Here is a 19,401-nt window from a genome sequence, read left to right on the forward strand (position 1 = left end):
CTCTCTTCCCTCTCACTTTCTATCTGACAGTTTCCAAGTAGCTGTCCGTTCTCCAAATTATTCCTATGACAACAGTTAATGCCTTTCCTTTCCACTCCCAGCCAATCCTCTCTCTTTCCAGTCTACAGGGAATCCTGTCTAGATACTTAGTAAACAGAATTCACATTGAACAGCTGAATAACCAACTGTTTTGTACCACCCCTTTCAACCTAGTAGTGCCATTAAATAAAGTATCTACCTTTGTAAGAAGTATCATAAAGATTTTATGACAAACATGCTATGAATTGAGAAGCTGGCCTCTCCAATCATATTTATTTAAAATCATGTGGTGGACAGATGTTGCTTGCTGGCAACACACTTAGAATGGTTAGAGTATTCAATGATTAAACTGAATTATATCATCCTTTCTAGCTTATGGAAGGCTTTTTCTTTTTCTTTTAAAATCTTCCATCCTTCTTCAGAGTTGTCATATATACTTGAAAGAATTTCTTTGGTATAAACAGTTTTTCCTACGAAACAATATTGGTACACAGTATTATTTGGCTTTGTAAGAAACTGCAAAAGAAATTATGTTTCTGCTATAAATAGAGACATACATGTGCAGTGATGAACTCTAATCCTGAATTCTCAATGATTAGAATAAACTCAGTAGGACTATCTACCGTGTCACCCCAGGTTCAACCACACTTGTAGCTGGAGTGTGGTACAGTCCAGAGCTCTACAATAATTTCCATCAAAGCAGTTTTTAAAACAACGAAGGCCAAGATTTGCAAACATAACCAGTGACTAAAAGGCAGCAGCCAAACTAGGCACTGTAGGACATCAAGTCTACTTTGAGAATCTCCCAAAGGTGGCTAAAGCTGAAGCTTCTCTTTTCCTCCAAGTCACTTAGACTAGCACTTCTGTGTTTGGGCTCAATTTCTAAATCCATTTAACTGCTGAAAGTTTGAAAGTTGAATGGTTATGCAATTCTCTAAATCTGAAGAGTATCTCAAGATTTTTAACAAGTTGTAGGCTTGTAAACTACACTGTTGCATCAGTCAATGACCGCTAATATTTTTTTTAAAAAGCACCCTTTTTCATAAAAACACCCAAAGGTTTTACTCACTGTCACAATCATTCATTTGCTCAACAATACTCTGGGTGCTGTTACTTTAAGAGATCTTTTTACCCCAAAATTTCCCTCTCATAAGTCTTAGAGACTTATAAGAATAAGAAAGGGAACATGCAGCTGCCTTGGTCTACTGTACATAAATGTCTTGGTACCACTTACAAGTTGATCAACTGGAACAGACCATGAAAGATTAAGACAAATTGCGTTCACTGCCATTCCATTTTTTCTCAATTAATACCATGATAATAAATCCTTAAATTTGATGATCAAAGAAGAACCATATTGTACATGATGGTGAATAAAAATAAAATATTAACAAAATTTCATTAGACTGGTGCTTCAGTAATTTGGATAGAAAAATTAAACAGATATGTTCATTAAATTTAAGAAATATCCACTCAAAATCCTCATTCAATTCCCTGAGTGGCTGAGGTCACTTGATCTGTTCAGCATGGAGAAGAGGAGACTGAGGGAAGACCAAATTGCAGTTACAACTTCCTTGTGAGAAGAAAAGGGGCAGACACAGATCTCTTCTCTGTGATGACCAGTGACAGGACCCGAGGAAATGACCTGAAGTTGTGTCAGGGGAGGTTTAGGTTGGATATTAGAAAAAGGTTCCTCTCCTAGACGGTGGTTGAGCACTGGAACAGGCTCCCCAGGAAACTGGTCACAGCACCCAGCCTGACAGAGATCAAGAAGTATTTACACAATACTTCAGGGACATGGTGTGACTCTTGGGGATGATCCCGTACAGGGCTAAGGGTTGGACTTGATGATCCCTATGGGTCCCTTCCAACTCAGCATATTCTGTGATTCTATGAGATGACACAAATGTGAATACATAGATTGAGTTCAAGAAGACAAGGAGACAAATACATTCAACCTCAGAAATCTCATATATGAGGTCAGTAGCAGGCTCTTTTATTTTTCGTTTTAATGCAACTATCTCCTTTGGCTGGATGTTGGTAAAGAGAATACCTTCATACCATACATAAGCTGCAGTACAGTCTTTGGCAAAGACCGTCTTCATACAAAGACTGCATTACTAGACACTACTGCTCATAAGAAAACTTGAGAGATTTCTTCCTCAGGAGCTTAAACTAGTATAAGGTGAGAGAAGAGGTTTTTGAAATGAGTAAAGAGTTGAAGACTTGATATTGAGACACACAAGAACATGCTGGAAAAATACTAGATAGTCTCTTTCTTTCTTGGTCTTTTCTGATTTGTCATCCAATATTTATTACACTCTGCATCAGAAGGTTGTCAGCCAAGCCAGCTGACTGACTGCATATGTAGCCTCAGATCATCAAAAGGATGAACTACCTCTCAGTATATCAGTAGGGTGGTAGCAATGCATGCTGATTTCGAAGTCATGATTCTGTCTCAAAAAAGTAACATCCATCGGACTACATACTAACACTAAACTTCACAAAACCAACCAAAAACCAGCAGACAACAATGGTGTCTCTATTTGCTTTTATACTCCTTAAAAAACATTCCAGAGATTATTTATTGCTCCTGTATTTGGAAGATAAGACTCCTACTGTTTTTTAATGTAGACTGACTCAAATGTGTTATAGTTAATAACTATAGCTATTAGAGTTAAGCACTATAATACCCCTTGATGCATATTCCCTAAAATAGATTGAAATTCTATTAATGGTTTTGGTAAGATAAGCACTTTTCCCTACATAAGTTTTGAACAATGAGTGAAAATCAAGAAATTACAATAAGGAGCAAAAACTGAGAAATCACCTTAAAAATTAAGATAAATGCAAAATTTCTACATTATTCCTCTTCTCCAACTTTCATAGAAATAATCTTATAAATCATTGCACAGTACCATATGGTGAAAGAACTATGCCCCCCCATCAGTAAAAGAAATCAATATTATACCCATTCAGGGTTTTTCCCTCTTTTCTGGAAGAACATTTATGCAAGTGAGAGTTATAAAACTGGTTGGAACAAGCTACCTTACGGACAGGTGCTGGGCAAGAAACGACTGAACAGGAGCGCTGCCAGTACATCTCACTTTTGGCTGCATCTTTCCACAGCAGAAAATTTAGTCATAATGTTAGAATTTCACTCATCAGCCACTTTCTTTTTTCTCCCTTTTCTCCTTCCCCTGCCAGTGTATCCCTTTGAATGCAATGGGGCTTTGTACAGTGCCTATTTAGAACCCAATGTAACTCTCAGTTGTATTAATTCAAACATTCAGTGAAACAAGAATAGAGTCAATACTCGATCCCTTAGTAGTGATAGCAGTAGGTATAACAATCTTCCTGTATTGGAAACTCTGGCTGCCTAATAAAAAGTCTTTCTTTCAAGGCTTATTCTTATCTGATTCATTTGTGATTTTCTTCTTTTCCACTCTAGAAACTTATCATTGCATTGTTTAGCTTCTTATCCTATTGCCTTTGAATCTAACTCCATGCTAAATCCTATACTGGAAAGCCAAGGTAACTATTTTTACCATTGTTCTGTAACTCCCCCAAAAACAGTTACTTAGAAAGCATTTTGAAGTGCTTATTATGCATAATAACTTGGTTAATCAAATTTACATTTAATCTGTAATCCGTTATAGGAAAAGGTTTTGCACGTTACTTGCCTTTTGGTAAACTGTTCCTTATATCAGTTTCAAAATCTTACACCAGAACCATGTCTATGGGGAGATCCATTAGCTGGTTCAAATCCACGGGTCTTGTTTCTCAGGAAAGAGCTCTTCAAGAAAAGGATTTGGTGCCCATGAACTCCATATCTGGCTCTTAACCATAATACTAAATTGACCATGTGATGTTTCATAAAGTACAGTATTAAAGAGCTTGTGCTCCAAGGCACACTCGCAGACCAGTCTGGCTTGGGGCCACAGCCAATGTTTATTTTGCAACACTTATGGATTCTGCCCCCCTTGAACAACAACTGATTTTCCTGAACTTTGTTCTTTCAAAGTCTTGTTTCATAGTATCACTGCAGCTGAGCCTCTAGACTCTTAACAGATGATCTCTAAGGTGGCATTTTCCACCGAAATGCTGGACCACAGATCAAGACGCTGCAAACCACAGTCAGGTCTGCTCTTATAATACAAATCTTTTCTGCAGAAATGTGTTCAGTGCTCAATCCTTTACTAATCTTAATCTGGGTGCAAAATTCAATAAAACATGTATGTATGTATGGCCAAACTTCGCGAATGAAGATTTGGGAAGGGCTTTTCCCACGTGGGGGTGTGCCCTTCGAGCCTGTGCAGTGGATTTTTCAGGTGAGGCACAGCATGCGCAGAACTGGCCCCACCGTTTAAGTCCCAAGGTCCATCTGCCGCGGCTCTGCTCGGCCCTGCTGAGCATCCGAGATCTGATGGGATCGGATGGCAGGGAGGCATTTAACTGCCTGGTGCGGTCATGTGGAGTCTGTGATCAGAGTCCGGAGTGCTCACCATTACGCCACGGGACCGCCCTCAATAAAACATCATTTGGTTGAATATAGCATTGCTGAATCCAAAAACAAAAAACACATAATGTTCTCCACAAGACAGAAATCAACAATTGCGCAGTCAAAACAACATATACACAACAAATGAAACTTCCAAGAACTCTACAGTCACATAAAAGCTAGCATCTTTATTTACAAATGGAAGGAAATATGGGTGAAAATGTGAAAATACTCCTGCATGTACATAAATTTTACTGACTTCATAAATATTTTGTAGTAGGAAGTTTAGCCATTGGTGAGAAGGTAGTGAAGTAAACAGGTCCTACTGTGTACTCTTTTATGTATATATAGTGACTACTGTTGTGTCTTTTAAGTAAGGAAAAAAAGTAGAAAATATAACACTTCAATGAAGATACAATACACAAAAACAAAGAAGGTAAATCCATAGGATTAAAAACATATACCAAGAATGATAAACAAGCTGCAGGGATGGTTGGGTTTCAAGATAAAACAGCAAAACTCCTTTGTATGTAAACAATTACTTTGAAATATAATGCTGTTAGCACAACATTAATGAACAGTTAAAAAATAGAACCTTTTATTACATAATGCCTGACTTCTTTAGAGTACTTTTTATCTATAGATATCTGAAAGGGTCAAAGCACAAGACTAACAGTTTTTCAAAATATTGTGATAAAGCTATTTCAATTTTTATTCTGACACAGTACACTTAAAATAATGTTGCTTTCTAAATCTTTCAGGCCTTTGAGTAATGACAGCAAGCCTGAGCTCTTTGTCCTCTCCCTGTCCCTACTTACTTCTCTCTTACATTCTCTGAATTATTAGTCTATTCAGGTAATTTGACATGGATGCACATTTTACCAACGTTCAACATACTCAGGTTCACGATAGTTCCAGGCCAGAAGTCCTCTTTGTAGGCCCTTAGTCAGAGCATTTGTTTCTGCAGCATGAGGCATTTTGCATGAGTTTATAACTGGTACAATAACCCCATTACAGGTGAACAGCCTTGCAGATGCACAGCACATTGGCAATTAAATAAAAGAGCAGTAAAAAGCAAGATTACTGTGAGGGGGGTTTGGTAATTTTTAGCTCTAAAATTTTAAAGTTAGAAGATTTTACATGTTTTACTTATAGAGGGAAAAACACAATGACTTACCTGTGGAGATGAGGGACTAAAGGTGACATTGATGACAGACTCTGAGTGTCGCCCCAGCCTGTGTAAGAAAGTGCTTGAACGCAATTCATATATGTAAGCCTAAAACACAATGAGATCATATTGTCACTATAAAAAAATTCATCATGTTCTAGAAGCAGCAAGTTGTAGTATAGAAAGACTAAATATTCAGCCTACAGAGAGGATAGAAAACTTTAATCATAGTTAAATAGATAAAAAAGTCATCATCTTAGAATTGATTTCTATAATTGGGATCATTTAGCAAATACTTAAGTTAAATGAAAATAAAGTATTTAGAAAAAGTAATGCAATCTTCTCCCCATAAAGAACTAAACATTAGGTATATTTCAAGTAGTCAGGTTAAAAAATGAGCCTTTAAAAATATATTTTAAATGGTATTCTTTGGAATTTAAACCCTTTATTTTAAGTAGAATCTAAGACCTTTGTAAATTTGAAAGCTCCTCTGTTAAATATTTTTTTTAGTTTCTACACAGGTCTTTTCAGCTTTTAATTGAACACCACAGAATTCAGTAACAATTCAATAGTATTACAAGTGATGCAGGTATCATCAATGAGAAACAATATACTGCCTGACTTAGTTTCTCAAAATAAAAAGTGGAAAAGTGCTTTCCAAGGAAAAAATTAATTTTTTATTGGTACAGCCTCTAATCATGTAAACGTGTAAAAGCAAAACTGCATCAAGAAACCAATCTAAAATTCAGTGAAAGTTCCAGGTATATTGATACTATGAAAATGATTGCACTGTGACATTAAATTAGCATTATGTTACATTAAGAAACAAGATTTAAAAATAAATCCTGTATTATAGGTCCTCCCCATAAGACACACTTGTGAAAGTCACATGCAGGCTCACAGGCTTGTTTAAGACTATTCCTTATCTAGTAAGATAACAATTATTTGCGGGATATACTATGCACATACAAGGCATATTAAAACAGACATGTAATGTATGTAGAATTATTTGGTACATTATAAATAAAATGTGTATGTCAAAACAGAATAAATTGTAAAGCATGCAAAAACTAGACAAATGATAATTCCAACTTTACAGATTCATTAAAAAAAATTAAAGTTCCATTGACTGTACTAAATCTCTGCAGTTAACGAACATGAAATTTAGAACACAGACTGACATTAACTAAACCAAACTGTGTATAGATGTTATTACAACTGTATATTACCCTGTGAACTGAAGTTTTTTGCTGATAGTACCCTAAAATAAGTTAAATCATTCAGACTCAAGGCAGCTGAGCTTTCCCTAGCAGACAGCAAATGGCCACAAGGTACATGTCCCAGAAACCCATGGATTCAATTTATCAGTCTTCTCAATTTATGAAAAGTATCATGGACTAATGCAGGTCCTGAAAAACATTTAATACTCCACTTAGAAAACAAGTATCATTCAACACCAAACATTCTCTAGTCCTAACCATCACTGAAGAAACACTGGATTTTCCTCAGTATCAAGTATTCCACCGCAACCATGAGAAGCAAACCAAGAGGACAAATGTAAATCTACTTAATTGTATGTCCTTTACAAACCTCACATACCCTGGACTCAGTCCAGGATAAGGAATTAAAATAATCTACTGGTATAAATGGAGTACTTAAATACAGATAGAAAAGTAGGTACCTATTTTTAAACTCTGCATCTTTTGTAGAATTCCACACACATATTGCCATACTAACATAGCAGGGTCTCTAGCAATGAGCTAAAATCATTTTGTCCTTCCTAAAAAAGGATACAGCACATGCTTGTTAATTGCAAATACTACCCTAAAAAGTAAGACCTTTCTCCCTGCTTTAAAACATCTCAGGAACCCAGTTATAATAATGAGTAGTCACTGCTTGTATTATAAAAGTGGCATTTACTTTTTTTTTCATTTGTTTTAAAATATATAACTACAACACAGCTACTGTGACTTCCACCACCTGGGACATGATCAGTTCACAAGGGAACAGATAGGTAAGAGGAATCCAAACAAGATAAAAGTGATAAAATTACACAAGGAAAGCATTCCGATGCATCGGCAGACATGAAAGTACTTTCTCTAACGGAAAGTACAATCAGTCTGTACACAGCACTGCTCAAGTTCTTGCTGTTACAGAAACTGCAGAACAGCTCTTTATAAATGCCTCCAGTTAGACATGATTCATCGCTTATTGTCATCAAAGAATTAAGAGGCAGTGTTGGTTATTGACTTCATATCTTCAACAGATTACAGTATTGGCCAGTTATTAGGCTTAAACAAAGATATTTTCAGAGTTCTGACATAATAGTATCCTTCCAAATTTCCCTTATTTTACAGGGCATAAGGCTCCATCCATCCATTCTCCTTCCTCCATAGTAGCTTTCCATTCTTCACTCTGATGATACTATACCATGATTCAAACTGGTATCAAAATTAACAGATGCTGACACCTATGTGATATCTCAGTACCTGTAACATCATGCTCTCTTCTTCACAGTAACCTTTGTCACACTCTATATCAGACAGTCATATTGTCCAGACTTCCAATAGGTCTTTCTTCCATGAACATAGTGCTAGAAAGGACCTTTGTACTCCAGCAAGGTTGGGGAGTAGAGACTGTTGTCAGGTTTTACTTGGCCACCACCACCACAGTTCCAGAGCAGAGTACAGCAGTCATACTCACATAATTGGAACATGCAAGTCTCAAGAAAAGGAGAGGTAAGATGCTACAGAAGTCGTTTTTCCAGGGAGACTCCAGAAAGTAATGGAGTGCATCGAGTGGAAGGTGAGCAAGAAGTGTTACAATTTGCACTGCACTCTCCAGAACTGGATGGTCCTCCATATTTAACTAACTAAAGAAATAGTATTTGTGAAAACAAGGAGAAACCACTCTTACCAAACAGCCCTCCAAAATCCTGAGGACCACTTGTCAAAATGGTTCAACAGTATCAAAATATTCAGTAATGTCATGAAAGTTTAAAGTGTTTGTATCATAAAAGAGTCAAATCCTATTCCTCAGCTATTGAGCACATCTATCCCCTTTAGAACTATGGGAATGACCAAAACAGGACAAATAAATCACAGGTTTTAATATACTACAGAACTTTTTTACATATAAGAACTTAAACAGAATAAAACTGTACTGGAGATAATAAAATAAAAATTCAGGTGCTTGGTATGTCCTGTAAGTTATCTGGACTCTGCACCACTTACATATGGGGAGCTAGTAAAATAGGTTTACAAAACTTCTATTGCAAGCAATTATTTTCCTTCACTAGTTAATTACTCTGCAACTGCATCAGTTCTTCTGCATATACTCAGACCAGTCTTTGGCAGAAAGGTATAGGCAGCAGAAAGGACTATGCTTTCTATTACTCACCATATTTTCTCTTTCTGGTTCCAATTTGCCTTACTGTCAACTTTTCCTCTTCAAGCCTACTCTCCTTCCCTTTATCAGAAGAAGGCACAAAGAAGAGGCAAAGTCAATGCCAGCAAGAGTCCAGAGCACAAAACTCCCTTATTCACAGATCTATAATGCTTTCCAAAAATTTCTAGGAAGAAACATGCTCATTTTTTAACTAAAAATGTATCACAGAGAGACATGGTTAGCAAAGCTGAAATTTTTCCATCATAATCTAGTGGCTTACAGAACTTTGCCAAAATTATCCAATAAAAATTAATTTTCCATTCCACATTCTCAGTTTAATGCAGGAAGGACCACGTTCATTTTTGGCTTCATCTTTAGGTTCCCATTCCTCTCTGTAAAATACATGTGATAATATTTCACTATTTTTTTGAAGACAAATCCAAAGTTTGTGAAACTCAGGTATTCTAGTAATTTATGCTCTTCCACCCAGTCCCTAAATCAACAAATTGGCTCACACCTTTCTTTCAAAAAATGTTATGAAGCAGTTGTGAAGTTTCCATAGAATATAGCAAGCATGTATTTGGTGGTCTAATCACACTTCTCAATATAAAAAACATTCAAACTCTTACCTCCCACATTTCAAGAAATGATTCTAAGCCCTGAGCTAGAGATTAGGCTGGGATGCAGCACTCTTCTGAATCATCACACTGTATAACAAGATTCACTGGATCAGAGAAAAGTAATGACATGTAGAAGCTCACCTGTAGCTAACCACCAAAGCATTCAAAGACATGGGAAAGACCTTTACTCTGACCTTTACCAAAAAGACTAATTTCCGACTGAACAGCTGGTACACAAAACACACAGAACATGGCTGGGAACACAACCTGACCATTGTTCTTCATTCTTATAATTCTATCCTATTAAAACTAGTGCTAAACATCTTTCTGATACTGTATTTCTAGCTGTGTAAATCTTAAATATTTAGGTGTCATGGTTCAACTTCAACAGAAAAAGGAGCAGAGAGTTTAGCTACATCCAAGAATAGTTATTTTGTTGTGGCAGCTACAAAAATAGCTACAAAAATCTAGTAACAGATTTAAGGCAAAGTAATAATAGTTTTCAATCAGAGTAATTTTGACATATAATAAAAAAAATGTGATTAACAGAAAAACATCCTCATATAAATATGTATAAAACCAGTTTCTGTTTAAGCAAGTCTGGTCACACATATTTAAACTAGTCAGTGGCCATTTAAATTCTGAGAATAAAACTTAACTTGGTTCAAGAGAGAAAATAAATTTTTCAGTACATTTACTTTTAACTTCAATGAGTAAAAAAAAATCAAACCAAACCAACCAAAGTAGAATTGTATTTTAAGAGAAATAACATTTATAAGAAGAGGAGCAATTCCAATATAAACATTCTTCTACTATAGTTTGCCATCATCTTAGTTTTAGTATATTTTCTGGTGTCATTCAAATTCTTTTCCTCTTCTATACTTACTAGATTTTCCTCTCTACAGAAAAAGAAAAAAACCAAAAAGACAGTAACTGAATTGTAAATTATACCATAACACTAGCCATGAAATTAAAAAACCCTTGAAAATATGAAACCAATGACAGAGGAAGAACAGAATTTTCAGCAAACCAAATGACACAAAAAAGAAAACAAAACAGTCAAGGAAGTACTCAGCAATACCCAAAATACATATGTGCATATAATCTGTTGTAGACTATAGCCAAAGTCAATTCCTTTTTTATATATTAAGACCAATTTTTTCTAATAAAAATACTGATTCAGTAGATACTGGTATTTCCTTTCCATTTCTTGCTGAGGGTCAGCCAAAAGTAAAAATAATTTACCTGTACCAATAGTTTCCAAATAAGTTTCCTGCCCCTATAACCACATACTTACTTGTCTTTCCTTTCACTTGATATTTGAAGAAATTTTGCAGTAGTCAGTTTTCATTAACCCAGCTTGTGACAGTGTATTTAACACCTTACATGCATATATAAGCTTGTGCTTTATTCTTTAGATTTCTACCTAGAGACCGAGAAGAAGGGTGAAGGCCCCTCTCCGAGTGGAGAAATTTGTATCCAAATGGAAAACTACTTAATTCTACTGCATTGGTAGAGAGAGTGTGCTAAATAAATTGGCTCTTTATCTGCAGAGTTTCACTATAAATTTTTCCCTCTGTCTTCTTACATGGTATCTTCAAAGGAAATTTGTCCCCATCTGTTCCCACTGCCCCCTAGTCCAACCCATGGCCATATGCATTTGTGTCAAACTACTTACACTCTTAGCCCCTCCTGGGATGGGAAAGAGGGGGAAGCAAATCAGAAACACTGAAGAATAGCAGAATTCTTTTTGTTATCAGCTTTTGCACAGGGATCAGAAAAGCAGCATGAGTTTCAAGGAAAACCCTTTGAAACTGCTGTGGCTTCAAGTTGAAGTACAAAAATACATATTTCACAAACAGATCACAGGAAAAAAACAACTACAAAACAAACAAACAAAAAAAGACATTGCTATTTAAGATACCTAATTTGGCCTTATGCAAATAGAGATTCTTTTCTTCTTCACACGTTCTGCATGGATTGGTCAGTCATCCCTTTTCTGTGACTGTTTTTTCTAATATTTCCAATGAGCTACAGAAGATAGAAGTGTTAAAGCCCCTTGATAGAAAAATAAATAAATAATCTCACTTATGTTTCTACAAAAGGTACCTGCATTTATTAATAAGGCATTATTCTCCATTTGCCTCTATCAGTACCATCAGACTTGATGCATAATCCCACTTGATCCATAATTGTTTGACTTGAACTCCATCACCCCCTGTTTATACTAGGGCACATATCCTACTGAATCACATATTTTTCCTCAATCTCAAGCTGGAAAAACTCCTAAACTACTTATACTAAAGAAAAATGACAATCAGCCTGAAGCAGACACCCAACATGGAAAGTTTCAGCCCAAAATGTTCTCAACTATAAGCAACTGAAAACAGAATTATAGTGGAAAGTGTCAAACTACCTTGACTATAGATATCAGTGCCAAATCCACACATAATAAAACAGATTTCACAAGTATCCTAAGCACTGATTAATGCTCTTTGGTCCCAAGATATCCTATAATACACTTGCCACATCGTAGCATGGAAAGTCAAATCAAGCCTGGCACCAACATGCTGAGCACAGTATGCCCTCTCAGAGACCCTTCCCTTTTCAGTGCCACTTATGGAGACTGTCTTTGTGGCAGTCACAGGAGATTTCCCACTATATTACAATCCCGGTTTCCATAGGAGTTCCTTTTACATAACTATAAAAGGAGTTAACAGTGAACATTTGAAAATGCCCTTTAATATTAAAATAGTTAATATTATCAAGATCAGCCATCTTTCGAGATGCAGGGGATACTTTTCAAATGTATCAGTCTGATGCCAGTTATAACTAACACATTTTGATTTTTTTTCACTAAAAGAGAGATCTACATAAAGAGATCTAAACCACACCTCCGACTCTGTAAGTTACCCTTCTTTGAGGCATTCAAATGGCAATTTTGCAGATTTTAGTTTCTATTTCTCTATCCAATTTCAAGGTCTCATGTATATGATTGTTTTCATTTGTCTGTCTATGAAATTTATGTAGTACCAAACACTGCTGAACTTAGGTTGCTTTTACTTTTACAACATACTCAGTATTGTCAGAGTGCAGAATTATTAACTGAAGATTTTTTTGTAAGAAAAGCTACCTCCCCTCTCATTATGAAACAGTGTGGTTGGATCACACCTACTTTGGAAATGGCTTTTTACTGACTGCTGCTAAGATTCTTCTCTGTATCAACTGTACCAATAATTGCATTCCCTGTTTGAGTATTGGTGTTGACTGTCTGATTCAGATGCTGCAAAGAATCTTTAATCAGGCACAACAAGGAATTTTATTAACTCCAGAAAGGATTATGCCCTCAATAAATTTGCAAGCACAATGCAATTAACTAGAATTATTCCAGTCATATGTACTGTTGATACACAAAATTCAACTACTGTTTGTTGGGGAAAAGGGTGCGTTAGTGAGAGGGTTCTTCGTGCCCTCGCCGGCCCACCCCACATGGTACCCCGGGTTCAGCGATGAATATCAAGGTGTATTCTCATAGAGATAGAGCCTTGACTCCGATGGTTAAAATCAGGAACGTTCAAACTTTATTGTGGGGTAAACAGGTTATATAGGTTTTTGGGCAGAACACGAGGACAACAACAAGTTTTGATAGGGTGAGGGTCGCTGTCCACGCCGCAGTGGTCTGCTCTGATTGCTGGAAAGACCGGTGTTCATGAGGCAGCCAGGACCCTCCTGGCACCAGCGAGGCTGTGTTTACCTGGGTCTGAAGTTGTTTACCTCTTCTTCAGGCTGCCTCAAGGTTACACTGACCTTGGCTAGCCTGTCAGCCCCTGAATCGTGGGTTGTGCATGCGGGGCTTAACAAACCTTTCCCCACAACTGTTAGAGTTGTACACCAAAAGGTACACACATAGATAACACAGGCCCTGTGAGTATAAAACTATACATATCCAGTTTTAGCACCTCGTTGCTGCATGCATCCCAAAATGAATATTTTGTATTCATATCTACTTTGAGTTCCCATTTTGCCTAAAAAATAACATGGGTTATTTTCTATAAATTTATTTTTCTTTAGCAAAAAGGCTAATTTGTCATACTTCTGCTCAGGTCTCAGAAACATTACCAAATTTCAATGCTAACACAGTAACACGTTACCAACTCATAAAATTCAGTTTGACAGAACAAAAAAGAGGTGGTTTGTAGTAGTTAACTAACAACACATCTGTTGCCAGCAGAAAATCCTTCACTTCTCTCAGCTGCCAATCTGGTTTTGTGGTGGTCAAGTCTGAGGTGTAGCAGCCTAGATAAAGCAATAACCTGAGCTGACCAAAAAGCACACAAGAGCAATTAATGTGCTCATACTCACATAACTCCATGGTTCATAAGATAATCTATCAAGGCTAAGATTTTCAGTCATCTTCAAATATATACCCAAAAAGACAGAGAAGTAACAGAATACCCAAAGTCATGACTGTATTAATAAGAAAGCAATATTTATCTCTTTGTTTCTAGGACAATTAACCTAACAGTCAAGCACACTACCAAATAATCCAAGAAACCCAGGTTCAAGAGTAACAAGAATTTTGGTTGTTCTTTGGAAAGTGATAGATTTTCTCCAGCAATATCTGGCAGAGAGGCAGTCTCAGTTTCTGTCATTCATTTTCTACTGTCATTATTCTCTGCATTTTGTTCTGCCAAACAATGTCAGTTCTGCCTTTTCCACAGTAAACATTGCTAATGCTATTTAATCCAGATGTTTTCTCTTGAAACCCATCTTAGTCAAACAGTTTGGACACATAAAACAAAACTTGAACAATATGTAATTGGGATACCAATGACAATGATAACCAAAATACTTCAGATAGCTGCTACTACTGCTTCATGTAATACATTCTGTTCTGCAAGCCTTCTGATATGAAGCTTAGGCCATCACAATAAATACCATTATCACAGATTTCTACAAGTAATACTCCACTAAAGATAATATCCTCCTATTTTTTTCAAGCCAAGTATTAAAGATACCTAATTTAAACATCAGTGATACCTCCAAGATACACTCCTAAGAGATATGGAACTAAACATTCTGAGCAATTAACAAGTCCTGTCTCTTATACTTGCATACATCCATAGCAGAATATCTTTCACAACCCCCTGTCTCTTCCCTCATCTGTAGTCTTTTACTTTCCATTCATAAGTACCTAAAAAGTTCTAGTGAACTGGAGTCTCAAACGGAGAACAAACAATGCCATAATTTTATCATTCACATTTTGGCATTCCTGAGGTGCTTCTTCTTTGATATCGAGACCATTTGATGGAATTTTGGACCTAATCAGATGCAATTTTAAAGGTTACCACACCACGGACAGAGTAGGGTGGAAGTATTTCTTATAAATAAGATCAGAACAACTGATCACAGAAAGAACTAACTGAGACAGGCCTCATTTAAATTCTCCTTTTAAAGACAAAAGGAGAGAAGAAACAGATCATTGCTGATCTCCATTTTATAAATCAGAGAAGCGCCACAGAAAGACCAAAATGACTAAACATATATTTATGGGAATCAAGAAATATATCATAAACTTCTATGGCAATGATTACATTAGAAAGTAGTGCAGTGCAAGAAGAGCAGATGTATAGAACAATACAGTGCTGACAACCCAACCTCCAAATGTAGAGCAAAACATAACAGCAAATTGCTCACCTGGACTGATACTCTATTTGGAATATCAACCTCTATAGCTATTTAACACTAAGATGTCAATTGCAAACAAATTCTACAGTTTGTGTTAGGACTGATGCAGAAACTTTTATCTGGAAACAACTCAGTCTGTAAGCAATATCAGGTCTGTGTTTGCATCCAGCCACTGCTCACAGGTTTGCAGAACTCTCCGGATATGCCCCCTGACCAGCATCACTTTCCAGTATCACTAGCATAATTGGAATTTATTCTAAATAAAATTTTGTACAAAACGTTCAGGGATCAATAAGTGGTTATTAGATTCATGTTATATATAAGAATCAAATTGCTTTATCCTGTGTTCTGTTACACCTTTAAGTGTTGATGCGCTCTGGGTAAGAAGAAAAAAAATCTTCCTACTCTCTCAGTTGGAAGGCATAAATTAAATCTTGGATTTACAATGTATTTCAAAGACAATGCAGTTGGCAAAATCCCAGGCTGTTTAAAAGTGTAAATAATAGGGAAGACAACGTCCTACATTACCCATGTATTTTTGTTATTGATATAGCAACCTGTTATGCTGAAAAACTTCTGGGTTTTGCAGTATGGGTCAATTCATGTGAACTGTGAACCCAGACTTCGATATTTGACATAGTCAGAGTTTTGTGTTAGAAAATTCCATTTCAGCAGTAGGGTCAAAACGTGCCTCAGAGTCTACAGTTCAAAGAGAGCTAGCAAGAGTAAGTCTGAAAACAATTAAAGAGCCAAATATTTATTTCTGCATTCCCTACCTCATTTCTGAAAACTTGAAATTTATTGAGAGCCCTAAGGTCTTCCAAGAAAAAAAACAAGTACTTAATTAGATATGAAGTAAAACAGGTAACCTGAGGCACAGAAGAAAATAAGGTATTTTTATTATAAAAAGCAGCATTTCACACTCCCCAGATACTTTTTGTCTTTTTACACTAAGATTTCTTTATTCAACAAATGTTTAGCTAAATATTTTTATACAGAGCCCAGTAGAATGGAAATCTAAACCAAACTAGTGTGTGTTTGTCCAACATCTTTAATAGTATTGTTTTATAGTCAGAAACCTTAAACTATTCAGTTGACAAAATTAATTGAGTTGACAAAAAGCCACCCAAATTCACTTGCAACCTTAGGCTATTAAAAATGAAGAGAAGATCTGATACTGGAAATGTTAACTTTCTGTATTTTCTAATCATGATGAACTATGGAAAGGACAATCACAGTTCAAAAACAGGATACTGGTTAACTACTTTAATCAGACTGTCAGGCCCTACACAGGTCTTGATAGAGGTTCTCTTAGTTGGAATAATCAGTTAGAGAAACACTTTAAACTCTCAATTTACAGTGTGGACTAATGGATAGTCAAAAGTTAAAATAGAGTAAGAATTACAGAGGAAAGACCAGCTGTCACCTTCTGATGAAAAGAACAGACTCCAGCTACCATTTCAGATAAAAGTCATGTTGCCTCGAAAAGTTCCCTAAGCATAATGAACAAACTGAAGGATGGGGCAATGTTAAGATACTGCAGCCTTTATTTACAACATTCTGCAGACAGGGAATGTGGTGACCTTTTGACCTAGATGATCTATCCATCAAGAAAGAGTAGACCCTGATTTAGTTATTATGACTAAAGTCACACAAACTCCAAGAAAAAAAAAGATAAAAAGGAGGTTAAGATGGGGAAAAGTTTGAAGGAAGTTTTCCATCACAACTGCTGGGGTTGACTGACAAGTTGTACCTGCCTTCCTTCCCCCTGTGATGTTGGTTGGGTGAGAAATTTCAAGTTATGCATGATAATTATTCTGTTTTTAAAGAACTAGAGTTTGCTTTTGTTTCCCAGTGTTTTAGTAGGTTGCTTTGCTTTAAAGTCTGTGCTTGTGCTTTGATTTATATTATTATTACAAGGTTTTAAGTGTGTTTTTGTAGCTAGACCCTATCACCAACAACCATGAACCCCTATTAACTTGTCAAAATTTGTATTAATAAAAAGCATAAAGTGCTAGAGTGAGTCCTTTATAAAGGTGCTAGCAGTTTGTAGACAGCAGAACAAATTGTGGTAGATTTTCCCTTTCACTGTTAGGTGACAGTCGCCGAAAAGGGTGATCAAATTACCATGATCTTGTGAATCTCTTTGGTGAAGGGTTCCTGTGCAGAATATCAGACAGACTAGATTGGATTTACATGGTTTTGTTTTCCCTGGGACACTAACAGACAAACATAACTTTATGGGTCAGGCATACTCCCCCCTTTTACATGGAAAACAGTATCTACAAATCTGACACTAACACACACAGAAACAGGTCAAATAAAACCAAGTGGCTACTTCAGCCACACAGAAGCAATACCAAGCTCTTCTTAAATAAAATAGGTCATACGCTTTCCAAGTAAAGAAAAAGGCAGACAATTTTCATCTCTTTTTTTTTACAGTAACACAGTTTGGTTTCCTGTTTCTATGCCCTGTAGGGATGTGATTTTGCTATTAATCAATGTAGACAACATCTTCCTTTCTGTCAAATATTTCAGACATTGTGAAACATAAAAGGCAGTTTAAGATTAATGTCTCTCAATTATATTCCAATTATGCCTCTTTTGGCTCTAAAATCAATCACTTTTGTTAACCACAGGGTGCAAGAAATGCACTTGATAAAGTAAACTCCAAGATGATTGAAGATGCTGTTGCTGCTCAGTGGAAAGTTAGAGAACTTATTTACAGGATGTGCTTTGCATCCACGGTGCTTATTTTTTAGGCAGCTTTTTAAATTCCAATGGACATTGACTCATAGAATCTGCAAAAATACATGAGTTCTTGATACTACCAAAACTGTCCCAGTTGCACCTTAGCCTATCTGTCAGGATGTTTTTGATTAAATATGAATGGACTATTTAGTGTCATGTTCAATTTTCTCTTTCAAAGGGAAACATAAAAGTATATTGAGCCTCAAAACTTCAAGGGATAGACTCCTAAAAATGCCCAAAAACTGCATTTTGTCCTAAAAGTACAGTGTAAGCACGATTCCAAAACTTGTCTCAGTTTCCCTGAGGGGGCAAGAAGAACAATGAAAGTTCTCTGCAGAGACAGGATGCAAATCATGCAAAAAAGAATTCTAACCCAAGAGCCACACTAAAAATTATTGACTGGCACTGTGCTCATCAGGCATCACATGCCAAGTGGAGCGGGATGCAGTCCTGCTCTTCAGCATCATTTGATGAACCGCCATGTGCCTAGACTTGAGGAGTGAGGGCAAAATTATGCTGTCTTTTTTGCCTTGTATCAGCACTAATTCCAAACAAATACCTTAATGGAAAAGACATCACAAAAGGTCTTGTGACTGCACCTCTCTTTATACCATTTGAAAGGAGCCTTAATTAGTAATCTCAAATAAATATATTTGTATCATATACATTATGAGTTGAGATGAATATTAAATGCTTTTGTTTCACAAACAAAGCAAAAAACCCTTCTTTTGTATTGCAGTCTATATTTTGAAATGGAATTTACCAGAAACTTAAGAAGTTTAGTTTATTGTGGAAATGTCAAGAACACAACACCTATGGCCAGGCCTCCAGAAATCTTCCAATAAAATCTCCAACCTTCATACATAATTTGAGCCAGTATTTCAAAACTAGATACAACAGTAAATTCCTCTCATTCTGACTTTGAAGTTGACCAGAAATTGTGTCATGTTCTGATGACTCACCTAGAAATACCTAGAAGAAAGTCTAAAGCTTTCCTACCCACGTGCTTTGAAAGGATGTGTTTGCAAAGAACCCAATCCCAGTCTGGTTTCAAAGGCCTACATATTACAAGCTAGCAGTCACCTATCTCTTAGCAAACACTGAGGAAAACATTCTGCCAACAATGCAGGCATAGCTGAATTAAAATAGGTGCATATTGAAAAAGGTACCAATATATGTTTACTCAGGACTCTTTTCAAAGTGTAATAATTTAAATATGCTTGACATTGGTTGGAAAGAAATGCTAT

The 19,401-nt window shown here is 36.3% G+C and overlaps 1 protein-coding gene across 8 annotated transcripts in view; it reads right to left on the reverse strand.

Annotated features, from left to right (window-relative positions):
- Window positions 1-19,401, reverse strand: part of WDR27 (WD repeat domain 27) — a 104,450-nt gene that overhangs the window by 41,341 nt on the left and 43,708 nt on the right. For 7 of the 8 annotated variants that reach the window (XM_071547973.1, XM_071547971.1, XM_071547972.1 and 4 more), the window contains one exon: window positions 5,718-5,816. In XM_071547973.1, coding sequence (XP_071404074.1) covers window positions 5,718-5,816 — 99 coding nt within the window. Of the gene's footprint in view, window positions 1-5,717; window positions 5,817-17,480; window positions 17,564-19,401 lie in introns of those variants that run through there. The other variant, XM_071547974.1, reaches the window with a different exon arrangement.

Source organism: Pithys albifrons, chromosome 2 (assembly GCF_047495875.1).
Source record: "Pithys albifrons albifrons isolate INPA30051 chromosome 2, PitAlb_v1, whole genome shotgun sequence".
Classification (NCBI taxonomy): Eukaryota; Metazoa; Chordata; class Aves; order Passeriformes; family Thamnophilidae; genus Pithys; species Pithys albifrons.